A 25,841-nucleotide genomic window follows, 5' to 3' on the forward strand; every position below is an offset into this window, starting at 1 on the left:
TCTCCATCTGTTGACCATCTGGTGATGTCCATGTGTAGAGTCTTCTCTTGTGTTATTGGAAGAGGGTGTTTGTTATGACCAGTGTGTTCTCTTGGCAAAACTCTGTTAGCCTTTGCCCTGATTCATTTTGTACTCCAAGGCCAAATTTGCCTGTTACTCCAGGTATCTCTTGACTTCCTTCTTTTGCATTTCAGTCCCCTATAATGAAAAGGACATCTTTTGGGGGTGTTAGTTCTAGAAGGTCTTGAAGGTCTTCATAGAACCGTTCAACTTCAGCTTCTTCAGCATTACTTGTTGGGGCATAGATTTGGATTACTGTGATACTAAATGGTTTGCCTTGGAAACGAACAGAGATCATTCTGTCATTGAGATTGCATCCAAGTACTGCATTTTGGACTCTTTGTTGACTATGAGGGCTACTCCATTTCTTCTAAGGGATACTTGCCCACAGTAGTAGATATAATGGTCATCTGAGTTAAATTCACCCATTCCAGTCCATTTTAGATCACTGATTCCTCTTGCCATCTCAAGGTAAATTGACCACTTCCAATTTACCTTGATTCATGGGCCTAACATTCCAGGTTCCTATGCAATATTGTTCTTTACAGCACCAGAGTTTACTTCCATCACCAGTCACATCCTGCCTCACAAAAAAATATAGAAGACGCAGGCTAGCACCCAGGGAGATGGTTTATTATTTCCAGTAGAGGGCACCGTGTATCTCAGCAGAAACACTACTTACCTATAAGCTGGAAGCCTGCCTTACCTGGCATCCTATATTTGTCTTTAAGAGTGACAGAGTGTTTTAGCCACTCTTAAAGACAAATACCCCAGGTAGCTGCCCATCTGTTCTACCTTGAGCCCTGCCTCAGAAGTTTCTTCAGATTTGTTGTCTAGAATCAGGTTGCTCACACATCTGACCTTGACGCTGCTCTTTCCCCAAAGACCAAGCAGAAATGCCAGATGGAGGTCCCAGGTTATTTCTCTCCAAGCGTGTGATCCAAATGGCAAATCTCTAACTGCCACGTGCCAAAAATGCAATTACTCACAGAGGGGATTTACTCACGTCTGTATCATTTGCTTCTTGGCGTTGCTAATTTCATTGCTCTTTCTTTGACTCTTTAACGTGATTGCAATAATCCCCTACTTTGAATGAATCCCAAAATACTCTTTTTCATAATGAACTGCTATAAATAATGGCCAGATGCGGGGCACAATTACAGGAAGAGATGTTCCTTGTGGCATAGGCTACAAAAACAAGAAATTGAAACCAATCTAAGTTCATCAATAGGATTGGAGCTATTAAAAAATAATCTGGTAGATCGATATAGATTATTATGGAAAGACTTCCAAACTGTCTTATCAGGAGCAGGTCCTGACATAGGCTCTTAGGAGCAAGGACTTTCCCCTGAGAGACTGCAACACATTCTCCAGATTGTCCTGTTCAAGAGACGAGTGAACTGTCGTTTGTTGAGAGCTGCTCCTGGGAAGTTTAAATTCCTTGGCACTTCTGGTCTACCACATGGGTTGGCAAAGCAAGCTTTAATGACCAGGGAAAGCACTCAGGGAAGACTTCCAGGTGCTGACAGTTGCGAGCTGGACTGGCATAGCCGAAAGTGGTAAGAATGGGGCCATGTGTATGAATGGAACACTGGCCATACACTGCATGTGTGGGAAGGAAGGAGAAGGGAAGGGAAGAAAAAAGATATCATGGTTAAATTTATTATTACTATTGTGCTCAGTTGTGTCTGAATTTGTTGCTCCATGGACTGTAGCCCACCAGGCTCCTCTGTCTATGGAATTTTCCAGGCAAGAATACTGGAGCAGGTAATCATTTCCTCCTCCAGCAGGTCTTCCCGACCCAGGGATCAAACCCATGTCTCTGCCATCTCCTGCATTGACAGGCGGATTCTTTACCACTAGTGCCCCCATGGAAAGCCCAGTTATTATGTAATTAATTCCAGCATGTAGACCTCACAGCGTGCATTTCATACCCATGACTCATTTATTTGCAGCTGGAAGTTTTTACCTCTTCATGTCTGTCACCTGGTCGTCACTTTCCCCACCACCCCCCGCAACCACCTGTCTGTTGTCTGTATCTACGACTCTGTTTCTGCTTGCTGTGTTTGTTTATTTGTTCTGTTTTTGAGATTTCACATGTAAGTGAAATCACACAGCATTTGTCTTTCTCTGACTTACTTCTCTTAGTATAATACTCTCTAGGTTCATCCATGTTGTTGCAAATGACAAGATTTAATTCTTTTTTAGTGGTTAATATTGTGTATATATAACTGTATGTGTGTATATGTATATATATATGTTTATAGCCACATCTTCAGGGAAGGCGATGGCATCCCACTCCAGTACTCTTGCCTGGAAAATCCCATGGACGGAGTAGCCTGGTAGGCTGCAGTCAATGGGGTCACGAAGAGTCAGACATGACTGAGCAACTTCACTTTCCCTTTTCACTTTCATGCATTGGAGAAGGAAATGGCAACCCGCTCCAGTGTTCTTGCCTGGAGAATCCCAGGGACGGGGGAGTCTGGTGGGCTGCCGTCTATGGGGTCGCACAGAGTCGGACACCACTGAAGCGACTCAGCAGCAGCAGCAGCCACATCTTTATCCATTTGTCTGTGGTTGGACACAGGTTGCTTCTGAACCTTGGCTATTGTAAGTAATGCTGCGGTGGACACGGAGGTGCATGTGTCTTCATTTTTTCAGATGAATACCCAGGAGTGGAATTGCTGGATCATATGATAGTCCTCTTTTTAATTTTTGAGGCAGCCCCCCATAATGTTTTCCATAGTGACTGCACCAATTTACATTCCCACCAGCGCTGCATGAGAATTCTTTTCTCTCCGCATCCTCATCAATGCTTGTTATTTGTTGTCTTTTTGATAATGACCATTCTGACAGGTGTGAGGTGATAGCTCATGGTGGTTTTGACTTGCATTTCCCTGATGATTTGTGATGTTGAACATCTTTTCATGTGCCTCTAACCATCTGTTATGTCTTCTTTGGAAAAATGTCTGTTCAGTTTTAAATTTATATATTCATTTACATAGAGAAGGGGCTGGAAGTTTGCAAAGCAAACCGCTATTAGTCATGGCTTTGGGGCAGGGGAATGGAAGCAAGGGTGAGGAGGAAGAGGAAGATTCTTCAGATACTTTGTATTCTTGCATATTGCTAGATTATTTACAGTGAGAATGCATTCGTGTACCACTTTAAAATAAAAAGGTTGCATGCTCTAAGTTCATTTTAGCATGTCCAAACAAATCCTTGATATCTAAGGATTAGCTTTGCCCTCAGAATATACTATAGCACATTTTTTCATGGTTAGTAACTTGACTTTAATTTGGTGGAGAAAAACGCAAACACACTTCTTCAGTATTATTGATTTTTAAAAATAATACAGGAACACCATTTGGAGAATATTAATAAATTTCAAAGTCATTCGTGATAATCGCTGTCATCTTTTACAATGCTGGCAGTTGGTCTCCATTCTCAAATCTGAGTTAATGAAATTCCTAATGGTTTGTGTTGAGAGAGGTACTTGTAGGAATATAAATTGGAACAACATTTTTGGGAACCACTTTGGTGATATTTATCAAAAGCCTTAAAATATGCATACCCTTTGACTCAAGTTCTACTATAAGAATCCATCCTAAGGAAAACACATGCAAACAAAGATTTAAGATAAAAGATGCTTGTTGAAGTATTGTTTATAATTCTGAAACCACCTAAATAGGGAAGTGAATGAAGGAGTGCATAATATAGATAGACCTGGATTAAAAGTATGGCTCTTCTACTTGCTAATTTACTAACTATGTGATCCTAGTCAAGTAACAACTGATCTGACCGGCTTCCCTAGTAGCTCAGATGGTAAAGAATCCACCTGCAATGCAGGAGGCCCTGGTTCGATTCCTGGGTCAGGAAGATCCACTGGAGAAGGGATAGACTACCCACTTCAGTATTCTTGGGCTTCCCTGATGGCTCAGCTGGTAAAGAATCTGCCCACAATGCAGGAAACCTGGGTTTGATCGCTGGATTGGGAAGATCCCCTGGAGGATGCAACAGCTACCCACTCCAGTATTCTGGCCTGGAGAATTCCATGGACTATACAGTCTCCAGGAGTCTTCACTTACTCGACGCAGATACAGAGATGAAAATAGGAGCTAAAGATACACACACACACACACACACACACACACACACACACACACACACACACACACTGGGAATTACAATTACCTACCCTGTTGATTCTCCATGTTTGTCGTTTATTGAGGGAGATAATTCATGTAGATCATCTAGGAAAACATTTGGCATATAGTAGGTCCTCAGTAAAAGGTAGCTATTATTAAGGAAAATATGGCCCATGAATATGGTGGAATATATGTGTATAAGAGGATAAATAGCATGGAAATACTATTAAAATAGCACAGAAATACTATTTATATATTTGATAAAATATCTCAGGGCACAGAGATTTTTTTTTTTGGTCATGTGGCATGCAGGATCTTAGTCCCCTGACCAGGGACTGAACCCATGTCCCCGGCAGCGGAAGCATGGAGTCTAACCTACTGGACTGCCAAAGAAGTGCTGGGTTCAATATTCTTGAATATGGTATCAGCTAGGGTTTCAAGCAGAGAGATGGAGAGATCAAAGAGAGAGAGAGACACCAAATCAGGGAGAGACTTACTGAAATACACTGAGAAGTAAGACCAAATGACATTGACTTTTTTCTTTGGCTGAAAAAAATCCAGAAAACCAGAGCAATCTTCCCACTCAGCCCTGACATTAATTCCCTTTCTCTCTTTTGCTTTCCCAGGGTTACACTGTATGCTGAGTTCCTTCCCATGAAAGCCAGAGCTAAGTGTATTTTGCTGATTGAGGTAAGGAGGATGGTCTGGGAGTCTGAAGAATACTCAGTCTTTGGGCAGATTTCCTGTGTCTTGAGCCACAGGATGAAGAACGTGGAGTTTAAGAAAAATACAATATGCAAGGATTAAAATGAATCGGTTACGTTGATTTCAACAGGGTGGTTTTGCAATATGGATAAATTCCTCCAACAACAAGCAAAATCAGTCTACCATCCCCGGGGGAAAAAAAAAAAACAAAACTGGTGGCAGCCAGGTAGAATGTCCTTCTTGAACTAGAAATGACTTTTATCTGAGAGTAGGTTTTGAATAGTGTAGCTTGAGGGGACCAAACTCCTGCCCTTCACCTATCATCATTCATTACCTCTGTTTGTATCCAGACTCACTCGTGTCGTATGTGAGATCCCCATTCACGGCCACCTCTGTGGCCAGCAGACTGCCTTAAAACTCTCCTGGACCAGTCAGTCCCTCTCAAGCCCTCCCTCTGCCAGAGTCCTATGACCCGTTTTCCAACTACGATCTGGAAGCCCTCAGGACAGATTTCCAACTGCTTAATGGCCCTCCTCCATGCAGTGGAAATATTATTCATTTGTCCCCGCTGGACACCAAGTCAGAATCCTCCCTAATCACCATGACCACATGACAGTATTTTTTTTTTCACATGATAGTATTGATCACATTGACCCCACTGCCCAACCGTCCTGACTGTGTCTACCCCTCACCAATCAGGGGTGGGGGTCAGCTGATGCTGGTATGGATGAACCAGTTTAAATACTGAAATGCATCTGCTGATGATGCTGAACCCTGAGTGGCCCTCAGTGCCTGCTCCCTGTCCTTTCTGAGGACCTTAAGCTGAAGGGTGCAACCAGCCCATGCCCATCCTGGTGGAATAAACACCCTGATCTGTCTTTCCTCTCATCTCCTATGGGGTTCCCCATTGGCTGCACCCAGTGTAAAGCCAGAGGACGAGGAGTCCGTGGATGAGGTCCATACAAAGAGCAAGGTGGGAAAGCGTGGAGTGACTCAGAGAAGCAGACAGATGTTCAGCTCCACAGGGGAGTGGCAGTTCTGATAAAGGAGACCGGGGCACTCTTGGACAAGGAAGGTGAATAACAGTAGACAAAAACCAGTGTGTCCACTTCCCTGTTGACCTCACACAACATTGATTGTTTTGATATCCGTAACCAGAGCTGCCACAGTGCACACTCCAGTGGGTGCCATACAAATATTATGCAGTGTGGGTGGCACCCTCAGGAGTTGGACAACGTGGAGGCCCTGGCCCACCCATATGGACCACAGGAAAAGGGACGGCCATTCTTACTTTCCTGACTTCAAGGATCCTCTCATCCACATGGATAACCTTGTCTACAGTGGCCCTGGAATTGCACACTGTGTTGACCAAAGCTGCACCGTGACTGACCCCCTTTCTCCCCTGCCAGGTGTTTTGGGCCATCGGGACAGTGTTCGAGGTCGTCCTGGCTGTGTTTGTGATGCCCAGCCTGGGCTGGCGCTGGCTGCTCATCCTCTCAGCTGTCCCACTCCTCCTCTTTGCAGTCCTGTGTTTTGTAGGTATCCTTTAAGGGACCTCAGCCTTTGCTTTTGGTCTCTTGCCATTCACTGTATTTTGGTGCGGAGGATGTGGAGGAGCACACCAAAGCCACGTTTAAGATTATTTCTTTTGATCAAGAAATGAGACAAAGGAACAGGGCCAGGGGTAGGCCCGGTATAGGGCGTCAGGTTTCCTCCAGACAGACTCTGCTGGGATGTCCTTGAGGGAAATATCAAGGGGCTGGGAGATCTCTTGCCCCATCCCCCCATGCAGGATCTACACTTAAGGGGAGTGTGTTCAGAATAGCTGGCATTCTTCAGTTGCAAGTGACAAAAACCCAATTCAACCCATATGAGAGAATTTTAAATATCTGGCTTCAAGCATGGCTGGATGCTTTTGTAACAAGAAAAGCCTACAAATTCAGTAACTTAACACACTAGGAGTTTATTTCTCATTCACAGAGCAGTCCAGATGGGCGCTTCTGTTTGACAAGTGTGATTCTGGGCCCAGCTTCCTTTTAGCTTGTAGCTCTGCCATTGTGTAGGGCTTTGTAATCTTCCATTGTTGTTTAGTCACCAAGTCATGTCCAACTCTTGGCAACCCCATGGACTGTAGCCTGCCAGGCTCCTCCATCCATGGGATTTTCTGGGCAAAAATACTGGAGTGGGTTGCCATTTCCTTCTCCAAGGGCTCTTCCTGACCCAGAGACAGAACCCATGTCTCCTGCAACGGCAGGTGGATTCTTTACTGATGAGGGCATAACTTGGCCAGGAATATTCTGCTTATATGCCATTGGTGAAAGCATGTCACATGGCCTTGCCTAGGTGCAAGAGGTGCTGGGAAATGTAGTTTCTGGCTGGGTAGCCATATCTGAAGACAACTCTATACTATGGAAAGGGAAGCATGAATTTTAACCTCTGCTACATTCTCATTTTACTGATGAAGAAACTGAGGCCCAGAGAGGTCGACTGACTTGTCAAAAGGCACACAACTAATAAGCAACAGAAATCACTTGAACCAGATCTTCTGACTCCAAGTCTCATACGCTCTTATTTCACAGATGACTGTTTCTTTGTTTTATGGAGATACCTTTATCTAGTCACGTGAGATTGGGACTCTATTAGGCCTAAGGTATTTCTGGTTTCTTTCTATCTCTTAGATTGAGTTTGCAAGATGATGCTAAACACAGGTGAGGTGTAGTTTCTTGAGAGGTAGAGGTGATGATGATGATGGTATTGAGAGGTGAAACTTTTTATATTTTGGCAGCAGTCTTAATTCAGCTGTCACCTGGAACTCAGAAGCACCAAATTATAGTCATAGCAACAACCACAATGGCAGATATATCAACCATTCCTAGCACTGTGCTGAGCACTTAGGATAATCCCATCTAATCCTCTCAACAATCCTAAGAGGGGGGATCTGTTATTATCCCCATTTGATGGATGAGGAAATGGAGGCACAGAGAGGTCAAATTATTGTTTAAGGTCACAAAGCCATTATAATCAATGGCAGCACCAGGACTTGAAGCCAGGCTTCTGGCCCCAGAGCCTCTGGCCTTAAGGACTTCACACACAGGTGGGAGCATATGGGTGGGACTAAGGGTTCTGTTCCACCCCAACTGGCCACATCTCGGTCTCCTGTCCCCATAGTGGCTGCCGGAGAGTGCGAGGTATGATGTGCTGTCCGGGAACCAGGAGAAGGCCATCGCCACCTTAAAGAGAATAGCCACGGAAAACGGAGCTCCTATGCCTCTGGGGAAACTCATCATTTCCAGACAGGTCAGTGCCAGGCGGACAGACAGCACGTGTTGCCACGCGAGCTGGGGAGCTTGTGTACTTGAGAGGGTGGGGGTGCAGTGGACAGGACCCGCAAGGGGAACTTGGCAACTTCAATCTGTGTATTTTCATTGCCAAGTCTTAAAAGTGCCACCTGGAGCGTTTAGCCAGTGACTAGAGAAATATTATCGGAGAAGGCAATGGCAGCCCACTCCAGTACTCTTGCCTGGAAAATCCCGTGGATGGAGGAGCCTGGTAGGCTGCAGTCCATGGGGTTGCTAGGAGTAGGACACGACTGAGCGACTTGACTTTCACTTTTCGCTTTCATGCATTGGAGAAGGAAATGGCAACCCACTCCAGTGTTGTTGCCTGGAGAATCCCAGGGACGGGGCAGCCTGGTGGGCTGCCGTCTATGGGGTCACACAGAGTCGGGACACGACTGAAGCGACGTAGCAGCAGCAGCAGAGAAATGTCATATAATGTCCCCTCATGGGTCATGTAACTACTCCTGCTTCGATTTTATCTTTGAGCACCCAGGAAGTCTGATTAGCAGATGTGGTTGCTCAACAATAAAACCACATTAGGAAGTGCCGTGATAGACTTATATCCGGGGCACTACACTGTGCTCGTGTAGACATCCTTAATGGATGGCACATCGCTCCCCATGGCAACACCATCAGGGACTCCACTGCAGTACAAACAGCTGAGCACCTACCCCAGATGCAAGGGGGGATAAAGGAGCCAGATTTGAAGGCTGCAGTCCCTGCCCTCAAGAATCAACCCTGCAGCTTATAGAAACATCACAAACACCGTTAAGCAAACAACAGAGCTTATGAGGAAATTATTTTTAAAAATAAAATTATATTTCTGATTGTTTCTATATTGGGTGAAAAGAACTGAATGGGATTTCACCAGCTCGAGAGGAAGTGTTAGGCGGGGTCTGATAGCGTGGAAGCCAAGAACATATCCCAGACTTGCTTTGGAAAGCACAGGGGTGGGGCAGGGGGCCTCCCAAAGAGCCTGGGGGGGCAGGAGGCTCGCTTAGTTGCCTTTGGGGAGAGACTGCGTTCTCCCCGCTCCCTTCTGTGTGAAGATGCTCTGGATGGAGAAAGTATACAGTGATTTCCAATGTGTGTTGCAAAGCGAAAGTGACAAGACTGGACGCTCCAGTGGGGGGCTTCTCTTTGGAAAGGAGCGGCTGCCGCAGGGGCCTCCCTGTGTTCCAGGGCACCCGACAGCGAGTATTTTTTTTTTGGGGGGGTGGATATGTCCTTCTAGGGTAGGTGCATGGCCACGGCCCACACATCTGCAGGGGAGGAGAGTAAAGGGCATTCTTTGTCTTGAAACAGGAAGACCGAGGCAAAATGAGGGACCTTTTCACACCCCATTTTAGATGGACAACCTTGTTGCTGTGGTTTATATGGTAAGAGCTGTTTGTTCATGCTTGGGTCCCTCTCATCTGCACCCTGTTTGGGGTTTTGTTTGAACTCGATGCAATGACAACTCTTCCATCTTGGGCAGTATTTGCAAAACTGAGCATCATTTTCCTGGCCTCTGTGTTATTCAAGTATCCCCTGTACTATTGTTTGCTTAGTCGTCTTTTATTTGACTCACTTTTTACTCTGATACTTTTTTAAAAATTGAAGTATAGTTGATTTACAATGCTGTGTTAATTTCTGCTGTATAGCAAAGTGACTCAATTATACATATATATGAATATATTCTTTTCTTATATTCTTTTGATATATTTACACACATATGTATATATGTATGCATTCTTTTTATCTTCTTTTTGTTATGGTTTATCCCAGGACACTGAATGTAATTGCCTGTGCTATACAGTAGGACAGATAACTGTCTTTTAAAAGGAAACTTTGTATAACTGCTTTCAGGAAGAACTGTAATTGCAGACCGTAGACAGAAGTCGCTTTTAAAGATAAATATGGTCAGCCCTCCCTAGCCGCAGGCTTCACTCAAGGATTCAGCCAACTATAGACGGAAGATAATAGAAAAAAAAAAATTCCAGGAAGTTCTAAAAAGCAAAACTTGAAACTGCTGTGCATTGGCAACTATTTACATAGCGTTTACATGGTAGTTACAATTCTTTACACAGCACTTACATTGTATTTGGTATTATAAGTAATCCAGAGATGATTTGAAGTATACACGAGGATATGTGGGATTCCCAGGTGGCTCAGGGGTCAAGAGGCAATGCAGGAGTCCAGGATTCAATTCCTGGGTCAGGAAGGTCCCCTGGAGGAGGAAATGGCAACCCACTCCAGTATTCTTGCCTGAAAAATCCCATGGACAGAGGAGCCTGGCGGGCTGCAGTCCATGGGCCTGCGAAGAGTCAGACAGCACTGAGCACGTATGCACACACATGTGCAGGTTATGTGCGAACACAGCACCATTTTATACAATGGACTTGAGCATCCAAGGATTGTGGTGTCCGCACGGGCTCCTGGAACCCATCCCCCACAGATCCTGAGGGATGACTGTACAGTGAAAAGTAGCTAAATTGATGGTTTACCAAGGTGGGAGGCACGAAGCCTCTGTGCTTAAGAGACAGACAGAGAGGAGAGGTGTTAGGGACTTGTTAGCACATAAGTAAGACTGAGATATGATTAAAGAATCAAAGGGAAACTTAGGGGAATCTTATTTTCACAAAGAGATTCTTTTGCTGTATCCAGCCCACTTTCCATTAATATTACTCTTGCTGTATCCAGCCCGCTCTCCATTTATAGTACCTTGGGTATCAGCCAGCACAGGGCCCGTATTTTGGGAACCCCTGATTTGATCAACAGGGGCATTCTCAGAACTTTCAGTTTTTATCTAGTTCCAGTTTTTCTTAAATAACAACCATGGCATTGCCCGGAGGGCATTTGTAGTGAGAACTCACCTGACACCCCAAAGCTAGTCAAATTTTAGCCATTTTCTCAACTCTTTCAACTGTGTAATTTCTATGGCATCAACAGTGCGGAAAATTAGCCCGGTTGAGGCTTTGTGACATGTTTTCACCAGTTCTCACTTTTCCTATTCGCCTTTGAGCAGAGGTGCGAATGAGCAGGGGAGTGTCCTCAAAAGGGCAGTTGCAGTGGAGTAGGGGCATGGAGTGTAGCAGGGGGTGGGGAGAAAGCTTTGATGATATACAGCACCAGGTTCCAGCTCTGCCCTAATGTCCCCCAAGAACTGAATCAGCTCACTAAGGCTTTAACACCTGCTGTGTGCCCAGTCCACGTATGGAGCTGGCAGGATATTTTAAAATGTGGGGAAACAGAAATGAGAGTATCTATCTTTGAGTGCATGTGATTCTGTTGGATGAACACTACTTAAATCCTAAGCAATTGATTACAGCCTAATTTTAGAATACTATAGAAATCACATTTGAGAGCACATATTGTAAGGCAAGGAAATTAATCATCGGCTTCTGATAATGACTAAACTCCCACGTAGCTGTACTATAGGACACGATATTCTGACCCTACAGACTTGAGTATTCTGGTTCCTGGGACAGTTGGAATTTAGTTAACTGCGTCATTCTGATCTGAAATGCCCATGAAGTCTGCGGACTCCACACTTGACTGGGCACAGAGCAGGTGTTTAACAAACGCTCGGTGAAGTGATCCAGTTGAACACAGAGACAGAGCTCTGCAGTTTCCTCGCCCCTGCTATCCAAAAGTAGTGTATTCCACATTTGAGTCAGTTCTAACGACTATAATGCAGGAGACCTGGGTTCTATCCCTGGGTTGGGAAGATCCCCTGGAGAAGGGAATGGCTACCCACTCCAGTATTCTGGCCTGGAGAATTCCATGGACTTTATAGTCCATGGGGTCGCAAAGAGTTGGAGATGACTGAGTGACTTTCGTTTTCACTTAATCAGGTGGATGAACCTAGAGCCTATTATACAGAATGAAGTAAGTCAGAAAAAGAAAAATATCATATACTAACGCATATATATGGAATCTAGAAAGATGGTATTGATGAACCTATTTGTAGGGCAGTAGTGGAGATGCAGACATGGTGAATAGGCTTGTGGACACAGACCGGGGAAGGAGAGGGTGGAATGAATGGAGAGAGTACGTGGAAACATATACACTACCGTATGTAAGATAGGTGGCCAGCGGGAATTTGCTATATGACCCAGGGAGCTCAAACTGGGGCTCTATGACAACCTAGAGGGGTGGGATGGGGTGGGAGGTGGGAGGGAGGCTTAAGAGGGAGGGAGCATGTGTATACCTATGGCTGAGTCATGTTGATATACGGCAGAAACCAACACAATATTGTAAAGCGATTATCCTTCAATTAAAAATGAGTAAATTAAAATGTTACAAAAGTAGAGTGTTGCAATGAAAGCTTTCTCAAGCTGAAGTGGCATAAAGCGAAGAAATAATTACCTGAGGATACATCTTGCTTGAGGCTTCCCAGGTGGCTCAGCGGTAGAGAATCTGCCTGCCAAGCAGGAGACAGTTTCAATCCCTGGGTGGGGAAGATCCCCTGGAGAAGGAAATGGCAACCCACCCCAGTATTCTTGCCTGAGAAATGCCACGGTCAGAGGGGCCTGACGGGTCACAGTCCATTGGGTCACAAAAACAGTCGGACACAATTTAGTGACTAAAGAATGAAGAGCATCTTGCTAATCGAAGAAATAATACATGGAAATGAAGTACAGATGCTCACAGACAACAGTTCCAAGGGAATGGCAGCTTGAATCTGAAAAGGAGTGTATTTCTATGTATAACTGAATCACTTCGATGCACAGCAGAAATTAACACAACATTGTAAATCAACTATACTTCAGTAAAATAATTTTTTAAAAAAGGTAATGGCAGCTTGATGCTGATGCTGAGTGTAGTTCTCGGGGAAGGAGCTTGGTGGCGCCACTGTCGCTGCTTGGGGTAAGCGTTGCCTCTATAAAATGAACACTGGATGCTATTTTTGCTTTCCTCCCTTTTTTGTAAAAGTGAAAACCTCTTCAGATTTCTTCTGGTGAGCAAAAACAGGTACTAATATAGATTTTGTAAAAGTGAAGTATAGCGAAGCAAGCTTTCAGAAAGTGGGGAATACCTATATTATTAAATCTGTCTCCCTTCTCTTCCCTATTCAGCTCAACCCAAAAGCTCTAACATCTGTTGACATCTGTCAAAATGACTGTTTTCTACCAAATTTTGGTTCCCCCATTTTTTTTCCCTCCTTTTGCCAGTTGAGTGAACAGCTTGGGGGTGGCTTGTTTGTGATATAATTCAGTTCTTTGGTGTTTGTATTTTTTGTTTGGCTGTGCTGTGCAGCATGTGGGATCTTAGTCCCCTGATCAGGGAGCAAACCCATGCCCCCTGCATTTATCTTAACCACTAGACTGCCAGGGAAGTCCCTATAATTCAATTTTCTTGATCTTTCAAAGGACACAGGATCACTTCCTTTTAGTCCCTCAGTATGTTTTGTACCGCTATCTTCTTGCTCAAGCAAGAAGGAAAACCCCCCAAAGGCCCAGTGTGGCCTGAGCCCAAAGCCTAGTCTCTGCTGCTATGGGTGGAAGTCCTTTGCAATGGAATGGGAATTGGGGCTTGCATCTCTCCCATCATTTCCTTACGCTTCTTGCTTGCTTCCTGGCAGGTTTTCCAATGCGTTTTCTTACTACGGATTAGTCCTGCTCACCACCGAGCTCTTCCAAGCGGGAGATGTCTGCAGCAGTGAGTATGACAGCCGTCTAGCAGTTAACACCCTCCACCCAACACGCAAGGTCATCCACACACTCCCAGCCCTGGTCCTGCCCTCACAGGGCCTGGCCTTGCACAGACTCCCAGGAGCAAGTTTCTGCAAAATCTGAATATGAAAGAGCTGGGTTGTGGTTTCTGAGAGGTTCTGTAGAAACCTGGACAATCTTATCATCATAGGCTTGACCTTAGAGCAGAATCTTATCTTACGTCCCCTGAAGAGGTCCATGAAGTCCATCCGTGAGTTTTACTGTTGTGACCCTGTGGAGCCATCCTGTGTGTGTGTGTCTCTGTGTGTGTGTGTGTGTGTGTGTGTGTGTGTCTGTGTGTGTGTGTGTTAAGTCTGAGAACCAGGTTGGAGCTCAATCCTGGCCACACAACAGAATCAGCTGGGGGAGCTTTTAAACAAGGTAGCGCCATTTAAACAATGCCTAGGGCAATTTAATCAGCATCTTTGGGGGTGTGGCCCAGGCGTGAGTGGGTTTTTAAAGCTCCCAGGTGATTCTGTTGTGGAGCTGGAGATGGGACCTGTAGGACAAGAGGAATGAATAACAATCAAGATCTATATATAGATGTCTGGGCTTTCAAACTGATCTATCTTTAAGAGAATATTAGATTCCTAGCATTGAACTCAGGATGAGACATAAAGGGATGGAGCTCTTGTCTGTTTGCGGGATTTGTCCAATTATCTTTTTCATATGAAGCGTTCTTAATTTGAGTTAATTGTTTTGTTTATTGGTATGAGGATTGGTATTATTAATGAGATAGCAGAGTCCCATCTCCCTGGGGGGTGTGAGAGAGTCTTAAAGGAACTGCCCTGAGGAAGCAGTTCAGTTATAAATTCGGGGTTTGGTATTGATTTAAGCCTAAATCCTTTGCTCCCGTGATGGAATACAAGTTCATGTGCCTGACTTACAGTGAGGCCAGACAAACCAAATCACTGGAGTTTGGAGCAGAGAAAGGTGTGTTGCAAGGCCAGGCAAGGAGAATGAGTTGACTCTTGCTCAAAAACCCTGAACTCCCCGGCGGTTTGGGGGGGAGATTTTTATAGGCAGATTTTGGTGGTGGAGGAGGAGAGCTGCAGGTTGTGTGGCTTTCTTCTGATTGGTTGGTGGTGAGGTACCTGGGTGATGTCCCAGGAATCTTGTGCTCACTCTGGAGTTGCCACCCTCCTTCTGGGTGGGGACCTTAGTGCCTACAGAACTCAAAGATATTCTGATGTGTATTCCTTGAGGAGAAACCAGGCTGCACAAGTATGTCTTGATGCCTCCTCCCTTGTTTCTGCAGCCCCTCCCTTCGCAGGTTAGCAACGTGCCAAAAATTGGCAGTGTGCCGAGGGCCAATAATCGAATGCATCACTGCCAGACGCAACTTGCATTTTTGTGGACAAGAATCCTTGGCATTAGTGTTAGTATTCTATCATGTGAAGTTGTGAAAGAGCTTAAGGATGTGAAAGGTGAGATAACCTGTAAGGATTCACAGGACAGGATGCTATGCCATTTCGAAGTGTTTCACTCTATTTCCTAACAGATAACATGAGGGCACAAAGATCACACAAGGTAAGGGAGGTGAGGAGTGTGGGGCAGAGTAAGGGGCCATGGGTAAGTCAGAGTTTTAAACAGGGTGGTCAAGGTGGCCTCAGTGAGCAGATATTTAAAGAAAGACTTGAAAGAGGTGAGTAAATAGTCACAGTGTATGCTAAGTCACTTCAGTTGTGTTCCACTGCGCTAACTTATGGACTGCAGCCCGCCAGGCTCCCCTGTCCATGGGATTTCGCAGGCAAGAATACTGGCGGGGGTTGCCACTTCCTCCTCCAGGGGATCTTCCCAACCCGGGGATTGAACCCACATCTCCTACATCTCCTGCACTGGCAGGTGGATTCTTTACGACTGTGCCACCTGGGAAGCCCCAGTTCTGGTCTAAGCACATTCATGTACACAGCCTGCTTTCAGCCTCTCAACCATTTTACCCCCAAGGGTTTATTAGCCCCGGGATTGTCAGGAAGCTGGGGCTTAAAGAGACGGAGCTCTGACACTGCTGGTCGGGGGGAGGCACGCTGAGTTGGTCTGAGTCCTGAGCCTGTGCACCTTCCCCAGCATCCCAGCCGAATCAGCCCAGGGAAGGAGACATGGGGAATGGGAGGACGCGATTCAACACTGTGGGTGCCTCTTCCTCTTTCTCTCTCTCTCCACCTCCCAGTCTCCAGCCGGAAGAAGGCAGTGGAGGCAAAGTGCAGCCTGGCCTGCGAGTACCTGAGTGAGGAGGACTACATGGACCTGCTGTGGACCACCCTGTCTGAGTTCCCAGGTGAGGGACCTGCGCCAGGTGGGGCTGGGACAGTGCAGCCTGGGAACGTGGCTGTAACCTCATGCCAGCTGGAAGCAAATCCCATTTCTAAAAAAAGCCTGGGATTTGTTTTCAAACTTTAGCTACAAGTCAAGAACTGTGAAGGGGCTGACATTTTACTGTATGCTTCACATAAAGCAAAGGTGATCTGTCTTTTTCCGTCATCCTTTTTTTTTGGCTGCACCCCACGGGATGTGGGATCTTAGTTCCCTAACCAGGGATTGAACATGAGCCCACAGCAGTAAAAGTGCTAAATCCTAACCACTGGATGACCAGGGATTGTCAGTCTTATGCCAGTCTTATAGACATATGTCCATTTGTCACTAGGGAGGTCACTTTTGGCGTAAACTTAATTTTAAAAAGCTACAATCTTAATCCCTGCCCAAGATTCACAGATATACTTTGTAATAGACATATAACCGACGTGATGAATTTGAGTAGGCTCCGGGAGTTGCTGATGGACAGGAAAACCTGGTATGCTGCCATCTATGGGGTTGCAAAGAGTTGGACGTGACTGAGCAACTGAACTGAACTGGAAACATATAACACAATGCATTTTTTAAAAAATCTAAGCACCAGGTTTTTATTGTGCCTGTACAAGCACTCTGAATTGTAGGCCATTCTCGCTTTATTAAAATATCATTATTTTTAAGCACTGCATCACAGTAATCACACACATGGAAAAAACAATTGTACTAGGGATTATAATGAAACCATAGTCTACTGCCCTAGCGCCTCCCACCCCCCATTCGATTTCCCAGGAGGAATCACTTTTGTTTCTGTGTAACTCAATGCATTTTAAAGCAGACTGTAGACGTCTAGTAACATTAATGACATTTACGGAAAGTACAGTTTTAAGTGATTGTTTTTATACTTCTGTAAGTTTTGTTATCATAATCAAATATTGATATAAAATAATTTTTGCCTGTTCCATGTCGTTTATGGGATCTTAGTTCCCCAACCAGGGTTTGAACCCACACCCTCCACAGCAAAAGCACAAGAGTCCTAACCACTAGGCCTCCAGTGAATTCCCCATGTAAAATTTTTTGGCTCAAAAAAATAAAGTGACATTGCATCACTTCAGCCATATTCTAGTCGTTAGAAGTGGGGCATGAGACCTAGCCCACTCTCAAGGGGAGGGGAGTACATAGCATGTGAAGACCGGGAGGGGGAGGTCGTGGGGGCCGTGTCGGACGCCACCTCCCATGGCACCCCTGCTCCCTTGCAGGTGTCCTTGTGACTCTCTGGATTATTGACCGCCTGGGCCGCAAGAAGACCATGGCCCTGTGCTTCGTCGTCTTCTCCTTTTGCAGCCTCCTCCTGTTTATCTGCGTCGGAAGGTGGGTCATGACACCAGCTTTCTGTGGCCAGCTGGCTTATTTCTCAGCTGGTGGTCAGTGGCTCCTTGGACCTGCAAGCTGTGGATTATACCCTCTGGGGGTCATCTGAAAGATCCCTCCAACCCCTCACTAGGACTGAGTCTGTTGGCTGCCTCATAACTGCCCCATGCTTAAAGTTGGGGCCTCTGATGGGGGTGAGGGTAGGAGGGCACTTTGGTCCAAGGTTTACTCCGTCACCATCACATTTAGACATTTGACATCATCTCCCAGTGAGCGCATGCATTTAGCTGTTTAATTCATATATGAGTTGTAAGTGTTCATTTGTTCCATGGCACTATTTCAAGGTCCTGTTTTATAATCTGCTTTTGGCATTGCTCCATTTTTTCCATCTATCAAGTGCCTCCAAAGGTAGAACTGACCTGTGCTGACCTTGGAGAGACCCCAGACCAACCTGCAGATGAGAGATCTGTGAAGAGTCTGGAGACGTAGCTTAGATCTGGGAATGCTGATATTCAAAGACATTGTGGGAACGATGGAACAGGGGTGTGGGGATCAGGATTGTCCTCAAAATACTGAAGAGAAGGTTACTTTCTCTGGTTCAGCTGGTTCCTAGCTCAATTCCCGTCCCCACTAGGTCCTACCTGGACTTTGGATGCTTTATGTCACTTCTCCCCAACCTCACCCCCACCCTGGGCACCACCGATGTTTCCATCTCAGCCTGGAACTTCGGAGAATGATAAACTTATAAAAGCTAACCTTCAGAGAGACCACTGGGGTGTGTGTGTATCTGCATGCCTACCTGAATGTGTGTTGGGTAAGGTGGGCTTTGCCAATTTCTAGGGCGTAAATTCTACCTGGGCAGAGAAGACTGCTGAAAGAAACTGTCAGAAAAAAAAAATGTTAATACTTGCTCATCTGCTTTTTTTTTTTTTCCCCTCTTCCTAGAAATATGCTCACTCTGTTACTCTTCATTGCAAGAGCATTTATTTCTGGAGGCTTCCAAGCAGCCTACGTTTACACACCTGAGGTAAGAGGGTGGGAAGGGATGCCTGGGAGCAGTGGTGGGGAGGGGGCAGATGGAGGGAGAAGCTCTACTTCCAGAAACACGAAGCGTGGGCTCCTCTGACTGAAATTTGTCCTTGAGAAAGACTGAAAAAGCACAACAACCTCTAAAATATTGTCTGAAGTTACACTCCACGTGACAGCGTGTCCGTTTTCCCACACTCAGGGATGATGGGTTACTTGTTTTATATTTATTTTATTTTATCTCACCTTATTTTAGATAGGGGCAAAGAGAGGGAAAGAATAGTATGTATCAGATGCTGTGCTGAGAAGGACCCCCCTCCCCCCGCTCAGGTCTGCACAGCTCTCCAGAGCCCTCACTCTGAGTCATCATCCTAAGTCCTGACACCTCCACCCAACCTTCCAGGCCCAGCTCCAACCCTGCCTCCTCCAGGAAGCCCTCCAGGATATCCCCCCTCCCCTGACTTCATTTTACCCTCACTGTCTGTGCCCCTCTTTGGTATTTTTAGTTCTGCCACATGGCCTGTCCCTCAAGGAGACTCCTACTAAGGCTCCTTGTGGACAGGGCCTGGGTCTCCTTCGCTTTGACTCTCATCTGGCCTAGTGTCCCCTCAACAGAGGCTTGTGGATTGATTGCTGGAGCCTCACAGAAAGGAATCAGGAGAAGGCTGCTGGCCCTGCAGAGATTGGGAGGCCCGGCATACGGGCCATATTCAACCTGCTGTCTGTTCTTGTCTAGTCCAAGAGTTAAGAATGGTTTTTATGTTTTTAAACAGTTGAATGCCAGATCAAAACGATATTTCGTGACATGTGAAAATTATATGGAATTCATGTGTCAGTGTTCATTAATAAAGCTTTGTCAGAACAAGCCACAGCCCTTCCTGTACTGTTGTCCACAACTGCTTTTGTGTTACAGGAGCAGAGCTGAGTAGTTGCTGGAGACCAGCTGGCCCCCAGAGTTCAGATTATTTACTCTCTGGCCCTTTAAGAAAAAGTTTGCTGACTCCTGGCTTAAGCTATTCCAGCTGGCTAGGCCCAAGGAAGAATTGGTTAAATGAATGATGATTGATCCAAATGATAGAATTCTACGTAGCTATTAAAAATCACACACTGGAAAAGACCAAATATGGACATCAGAGATGTCCGCAGTCTTTTTCTACGAGGAAAAAGAAAAATCTTCAAAGTAGCATATACAGAAATAGCTAGTGGATAAAACTATATCCCCTCTAGGATTTGCCTTATCATAATTTAGGAGGGAAAGGAAATGAATGTGATTGAAACTAACACAGGCAGGACTTTCCTGGCAGTCCAGGGGTTAAGACTCTGTGCTTCAAGTGCAGGGGCACAGGTTTTACCCCTGGTCTGGGAACTAAGAGCCCACATGCCGTGAGGCGTGGCCAAAAATTTTTTTAAAAAGCAAAAACAAAAAACCCAACACAGGCCACTGTACTTGGTCCTAGATGATTGATCCCATCATTCTACTTTAGTCTGTGCTTGAAATTCTCTATGATAGAAAAAAAAAATAGGAATTTCATACTTACTCATTTATTTATTCAGCTATAACCCCCCAGGGCAGAGGCTTCTCAGATGATTCAGCAGTAAAGAATCTGCCTGCCAATGCAGGAGACCCTGGTTCAATCCCTGGGTCGGGAAAATCCCCTGGAGGAGGAAATGGCAACCCACTCCAGCATTCTTGCCTGGAAAATCCCATGGACAGAGGAGCCTGGCGGGCTGCAGTCCGTGGGGTCGCAGAGAGTCAGACGTGACTGAGTGAGTGAGCGAGCATGCACAGCTCGCAGGGCAGAGAGGACCCCTGTTCCTAGGTTCCCACTGCCAGCTTCCCTTCTGCCTTCTTAGTTGAGTTTCCTGGCCCCTTTGGGGTGAGACTCCCCACCCCGCCCTCACAAGACTGACCCTAACTCAGACCCGCCCACAGGGTGAATTCCATCATTCCTGAGCCAGAGAGGAGGGAGGGGCCTGCATTTTCTCATGGCAGCCACTTGGGCGGCTGTGTTTCAGGTCTACCCCACGGCGACCCGAGCGCTGGGCCTGGGCACCTGCAGCGGCATGGCGAGGGTGGGCGCCCTCATCACTCCGTTCATTGCTCAGGTAGGTGTCACCCCAAATATAGAGGGGGTGGGCGTGACCAAAGCCAATGGTGGCAAGCCGTTACCAGACGCTGAGCCTCTGCATGGCCCTTGGTGTGTGTGCGTGACCTGATCTCAACTTAGCAATCCGCCCTACGAAAGCAGCCATATTGTATGCAAGTGAGAAAGGAGAGGCTCAGAAGAGTTACGGGACTTGTCTAAGGTCACACAGCTGGGAGGTAGAGGAGCTGGGAGTCAAACTCTGCTCTTTCTGATGATTTGGCCAAAGACAGTTTGGATTGGAATAAACAGACCACCACGCCTTAGAGGGAAACTAATGTCCCAGTCCCTAGTTTCTGATTTGGATGATTCAAATGTCCTTGCAGAGTTTTTCAGGTCTTTGTATCTTGAAGCATTTCTGTCTGTTTGGGGGGGAAGCTTATTTTATTGGAGTCTTTTTGCTTTTTTAATATCCAATGCATTTTTTTTCCAGTTCTTAATAATATTTTTTTTTAAATTGAGGTAAAAGTCATGTAATATAAAATTAACCGTTTTAATTCGAGGACTTCCTTGTCAGTCCTGTGGTGAGGACTCTGCATTTCTAATGCCAGGGCCCGGGTTCTGTCTCTGGTTGGAGAACTAAGATACCACAAGCCACGTGGTACAGCCAAATAAATAAAATTTTAAAAAGAAAGTGAATGATTCACTGGCCTGTAGCACTTTCATGATGTCGGGAACCACTATGTTGATCTAGTTCCAAAGCATTTTCCTTGCCCCCAAATAAACCTCCGTATCCATTAAACAAGTAGTTCCCAGCTCCGGCCCCTCCAGCCCCTGGCAACCACTGGTATGCATTCTGTCTGTGTGAATTTTTTCTCTTCTGAATCTTCTGTGTAAATAGAATCCTAATATGTGTTTTGGCCAAGTTGTTCTGTCCCAATACCGTTGTGTTTGAACATTGTACATCACTATTAACTAGCACTGGTTGACAACTTGCCAAGTGCCTGCATGTTGCCAAGTGAGGCATCTTCTCATTGGGAGGTGACCTCTGCCCCTCTGCCCATTTGGCAGCTGAAGAAATGAGGTTTAGACCTGCTGCGTGATTTGCCTGGGTCATGAAGATAAGAAGCCAGCAGATGTACTGTTTTGAGAGGAAATAAACAGACTCTTGAAGGACTGTGGTTAAGACTCTGGACTTCCAATGCAAGGAGCATGGGTTTGATCCCTCATCAGGGAACTAAGATCCCACATGCCTCCTGGTGTGGCAAAAACAAAAACAAAACAAACTCTCGAGTCTGATGGGATCTGGGTTCAAATCCCAGCCCCATCCTTGGTCTTTATGTGAACTCGGGTATGTTGCTTAATCCTTTTTGAGCCTGTTTTTCCCTCTGTAAAGTGGGGTTGGAGTATGTACCTCATAAAGCTGTCATGAGGACTCCGTGGGAGTCCAGTGACAAAGAGGGCTTCCAGGAGGACCTGGCATTCTCAGTATCGTCTGTATGATTGGTGGGGCCCGTGCGTCATTAGGGACACTCTCACCAGCGTGTGTCTCCCTCCCCCAGGTGATGCTGGAATCATCCGTGTACCTGACGCTGGCCGTTTACAGTGGCTGCTGCCTCCTGGCCGCCCTGGCCTCCTGCTTTTTGCCTATTGAGACCAAAGGCCGCGGACTGCAGGAGTCCAGCCATCGGGAGTGGGGGCAGGAGATGGTTGGCCGAGGGGCGCACGGCACAGGTGTCGCCAGGTCGAACTCGGGCTCTCAGGAGTAGTGACCGATGGGGGGCTGCACTGGTCTTTGAGGCTGTAGAGCATGAGGAGCTGGTGGAGCCCAGCGGGGGCACTGATCGTCACTGCCCACATCAAGAACTCATCCAAGGGTACCACCCAGACCAACAAGGTTTTGTGTCTTGACTGTTTGCTCATATTCATCAAGATCCACCCGGGGATGGGGAGGCCTTTGCTTTGGGAGGTTCTCCGTGTGTGTGGAGGCCTGTTAATAACCTGTGAATCTGCATGGGAAAACTGCCACCTCAGAAGTGCCCAGTGACACCAGTAGCCAGCCGGACACCATCCAGAGTCAGCCAGTCACACCCTTGGTGAACAACAACCAAAAGATCTCTGTAGGTACAGTCCAGGCCTGGACGGACCCTTGTGAGATCTGGCATCCAGTAAGATGTCACAGGCCAGCCACCCACTGAATCTGTTCCTAGGTTTCTCCTGCATCCCCAGCCCCAGGCTTTCTTCTTTGAAAGCAGGTGACCTGGGTGTGGCCTGAGCAGCTTTTTCTTGGGTCTGAGAAATGCTCCTGGGGAAGGGGCCCCTCAGTTTGCATCCCCAGGGCTTGAGCAGCAGAGACTCTGGAAGATGGATATGCATTTGAACTTGAGTCTCTTGCATGCTTCCACCTAGCCTCTTCTTGGAGTCACTGTCTCTGGTTCAGGGGATCCAAATGTGACCACGAGAACAGCTGGGCTTGCACCAGATGACAACCTCATAGAGTTGTTACCTCCAGGAATTGGGGGTGGAGGTGAAAGGGAAGTGAGAACCAAGCCCACAGCTGAAGCAGGGGCCTGCCCTTTGGAAGTAGAAAAGGCCACTCTGGGGGGCTTCTTTTCTGGCTGCCTCTTCAGTCAGGCTGACTGCTGACTCTTGGGGCAAGAAAACAGTTAAGTCAGGTTTCAGCATTTGGGAGTTGAGTGTGGTATGTGGCTAGGGAAACAGAAAGAGGCTCCCCCAACCACCCACTCCCATCAGGGTCAGGGGACCAGGATCCCTTCCTCCCTGGATTCTCTGCCACCCCTGCAGTCAAGGGCTGGTTTGGTCTTTCCGTAGAGGCAACTCCTTGGGTTCCCGTGATGGACCACATGGCAGGGATGCTGTGGGGAGGAGGAATGGGAATTCCAGATGTATGAAATGTGTATTTTCAAAGAAAGAGCAGAGAGATCAACCAGGTTTGGGGGTTGCCTCCAGAGGAAGGGCAGATGCTGTTCTCAGCAGACAACATCCACTGCCAGGGTTTGGTTTCTATGAGCCTTTTCCCCATCATGAGGCAGAAACCTAGGGAAGGAGGGCAGAAGCTTCCAGATCCCATCAAAGGCCAGAGAAGAATGACCCTCTGCTTGGAGATGTCTGCTTGAAGTAAACATTTCGAGGAAGCCAAAAGTGTACGCTCATCTTTATTAAAACATGTTGGTGATGGACATTGAAAGGGTTGGAGTTTGTCTGTTTGTCATAATGTCCTAGGGATGGTTCGACTTAATGGTCTTGCCAGCTTTGTCCATTCAGGGTAAGTTTGATGCTTTTGTATGCTTTAATATGATGATCTTTCCAACAAGGGGGGAAAGGTGCACAGTTGGCTGCTGACTTTGAGTCTGTTTGGAAGCAACACTCTCTGCTAATGGTGTAGAGATCATAGTGGTCAGCTTCTTCAGGCCCAGGCTCTAAATCAACTGCAGATGATCCCATGTCCCTGGATATATGGTCTGCAGCACCCCCGGGGCCCAGGCAGTCAGAGGGGGCAGTTTGGCAGAGCTTCCTTTCTCTGTCACCCACATTTCTTGGATCATGAGTGGCTAAAGCTCTAATTATTTCTGGTCTGCTGAGCTCTCCTGGGTAACAAAGAACCTTTGCTTGTCTTTTTTGCCTTTCAGCTGACTAGACACTGCCAGATGAGAAAGTCCACTCTCTTCACCCTCAAATAACCTGGAGTAACTAGGGACTGTGGTGGGGAAGGAGAACTTGGTGGGCATAGATGTGTTCCAGGGGCTGCAGTAAAGAAGCTTGTAATTGTGGGTTTTCTCAAGAAAATGAAAGGTGAACACTTTTGGTCTTCTAAATTGCATGCCCTTTTATAAAATTGATATTATTGAATGAAATAAGAGCTGCCACAAACATTGTGCAAGCCTCTGAAACACATGAGACCTTTAGCTGAAAACCTTTGTATCTAATTTTGAACCATCCAAATGCTTCCCTTTCCATTAATGGAAATATCATCTGTCTCTCTCAGTGTTAGGAAAGACTAGAAAATGGTAAAGAATGTTCAATGTAGCCAGGATTACATGGTTTCTTTCTTTCCCTTACTTTAAGTGTGCTCAGGAATACATACATGAGATGTGTTGACAGTGAGAAAAAACGAGTATCTTAGAGATGGACTTTGAATATGGATATGTATTATTTTTAAATAATGGTAAGCAACATAGAGCCTTGAAAGATGATATCAGAAGTCTTCCTTGGTTATGACAATAAACATCAAAGGACTGGAATAACCTTGAGCTGTCAGTAACAGCAAAACCAACCAATAGTAGTTTAACCCTTTAGAGTATTAATTGTTCATTTAACAACAAGCCCAGAGTCAGACAGTTCCAGGGAAGGTTCTGCAGCTCAACAGTGTCATCAAGGACCCAGCATTTGTTTTGTTTTGTTTTGTTTTCCCTCCCCACCTTCCTCTGCATGTCAGCCATTGACCCTAAGTGTGAAACCTCATAGTGGCAAAATGGCTGCCAATGTGCCAGGCATCAAGTTTTTTTTCAAAAGAGGTAGAATGGGGAAGGAGCAGTCACAACAGGTTTTCTTTCTAAAGAGTCTGTTGTTTTGGCTGGAAAGAGAAGTCCTACAGATTTACTATTGCTTTGCATTAGTCAGACCTGGGTTACATGCCAATCCCAGCATGAGCTCTCCCCTAGTTGGGGAAGGAAGGGCCTACCTCCCACTGGATCAAGGGATACCCAGAGCCTCTTGAACACAAAATTGAGATTCTGTTAGTACAGAAAAGGAAGGCAATGATGGTGGGATGGGAGATAGCCAAGAGAAACCTTGACACAGAGTTCTCATGAAGGCTGTTGTAGTTGCAAGGAATAGAACAGCTTTAAGAAGTAAAATTTTAAAATAAGACTGGGAACAGTAGTTAACTTCCTGGGGAATATAAATGTGGGAAACAGAAGTGTAAGGAACAACAGGAAGAGGGGAAGATTGTGGCAGAGTACAGGACATGGGCCCTGTCCAAAGGCAGTGGCTGCTACTCAGCTCCAACCGATGCTATACCATGAGGTCACCTGATTTTCAAGACAAAAATCTGGATTCTTATGTGAAATCTCCAAAATATTGAATGCTAGATCAAAAAAAAATTTTTTT

General features: G+C 46.0%; 1 protein-coding gene across 6 annotated transcripts in view; it reads left to right on the forward strand.

The window, feature by feature from the left end:
• SVOP (SV2 related protein) overlaps nucleotides 1-23,919 on the forward strand; it is a 68,298-nt gene extending 44,379 nt beyond the window's left edge. For all 6 annotated transcript variants that reach the window (XM_042234719.2, XM_060400803.1, XM_004017439.6 and 3 more), the window contains 10 exons: nucleotides 4,832-4,895; nucleotides 6,320-6,445; nucleotides 8,079-8,207; nucleotides 9,554-9,627; nucleotides 13,815-13,891; nucleotides 16,115-16,222; nucleotides 17,490-17,601; nucleotides 18,547-18,628; nucleotides 20,644-20,733; nucleotides 22,274-23,919. In XM_042234719.2, coding sequence (XP_042090653.1) covers nucleotides 4,832-4,895; nucleotides 6,320-6,445; nucleotides 8,079-8,207; nucleotides 9,554-9,627; nucleotides 13,815-13,891; nucleotides 16,115-16,222; nucleotides 17,490-17,601; nucleotides 18,547-18,628; nucleotides 20,644-20,733; nucleotides 22,274-22,480 — 1,069 coding nt within the window. In that variant the 3' untranslated portion in view covers nucleotides 22,481-23,919. The remainder of the gene's footprint in view (nucleotides 1-4,831; nucleotides 4,896-6,319; nucleotides 6,446-8,078; nucleotides 8,208-9,553; nucleotides 9,628-13,814; nucleotides 13,892-16,114; nucleotides 16,223-17,489; nucleotides 17,602-18,546; nucleotides 18,629-20,643; nucleotides 20,734-22,273) is intronic.
• Nucleotides 23,920-25,841: the final 1,922 nt, after the last annotated feature.

The sequence above is a fragment of the Ovis aries genome, chromosome 17 (assembly GCF_016772045.2).
Source record: "Ovis aries strain OAR_USU_Benz2616 breed Rambouillet chromosome 17, ARS-UI_Ramb_v3.0, whole genome shotgun sequence".
In the NCBI taxonomy this organism is placed as follows: Eukaryota; Metazoa; Chordata; class Mammalia; order Artiodactyla; family Bovidae; genus Ovis; species Ovis aries.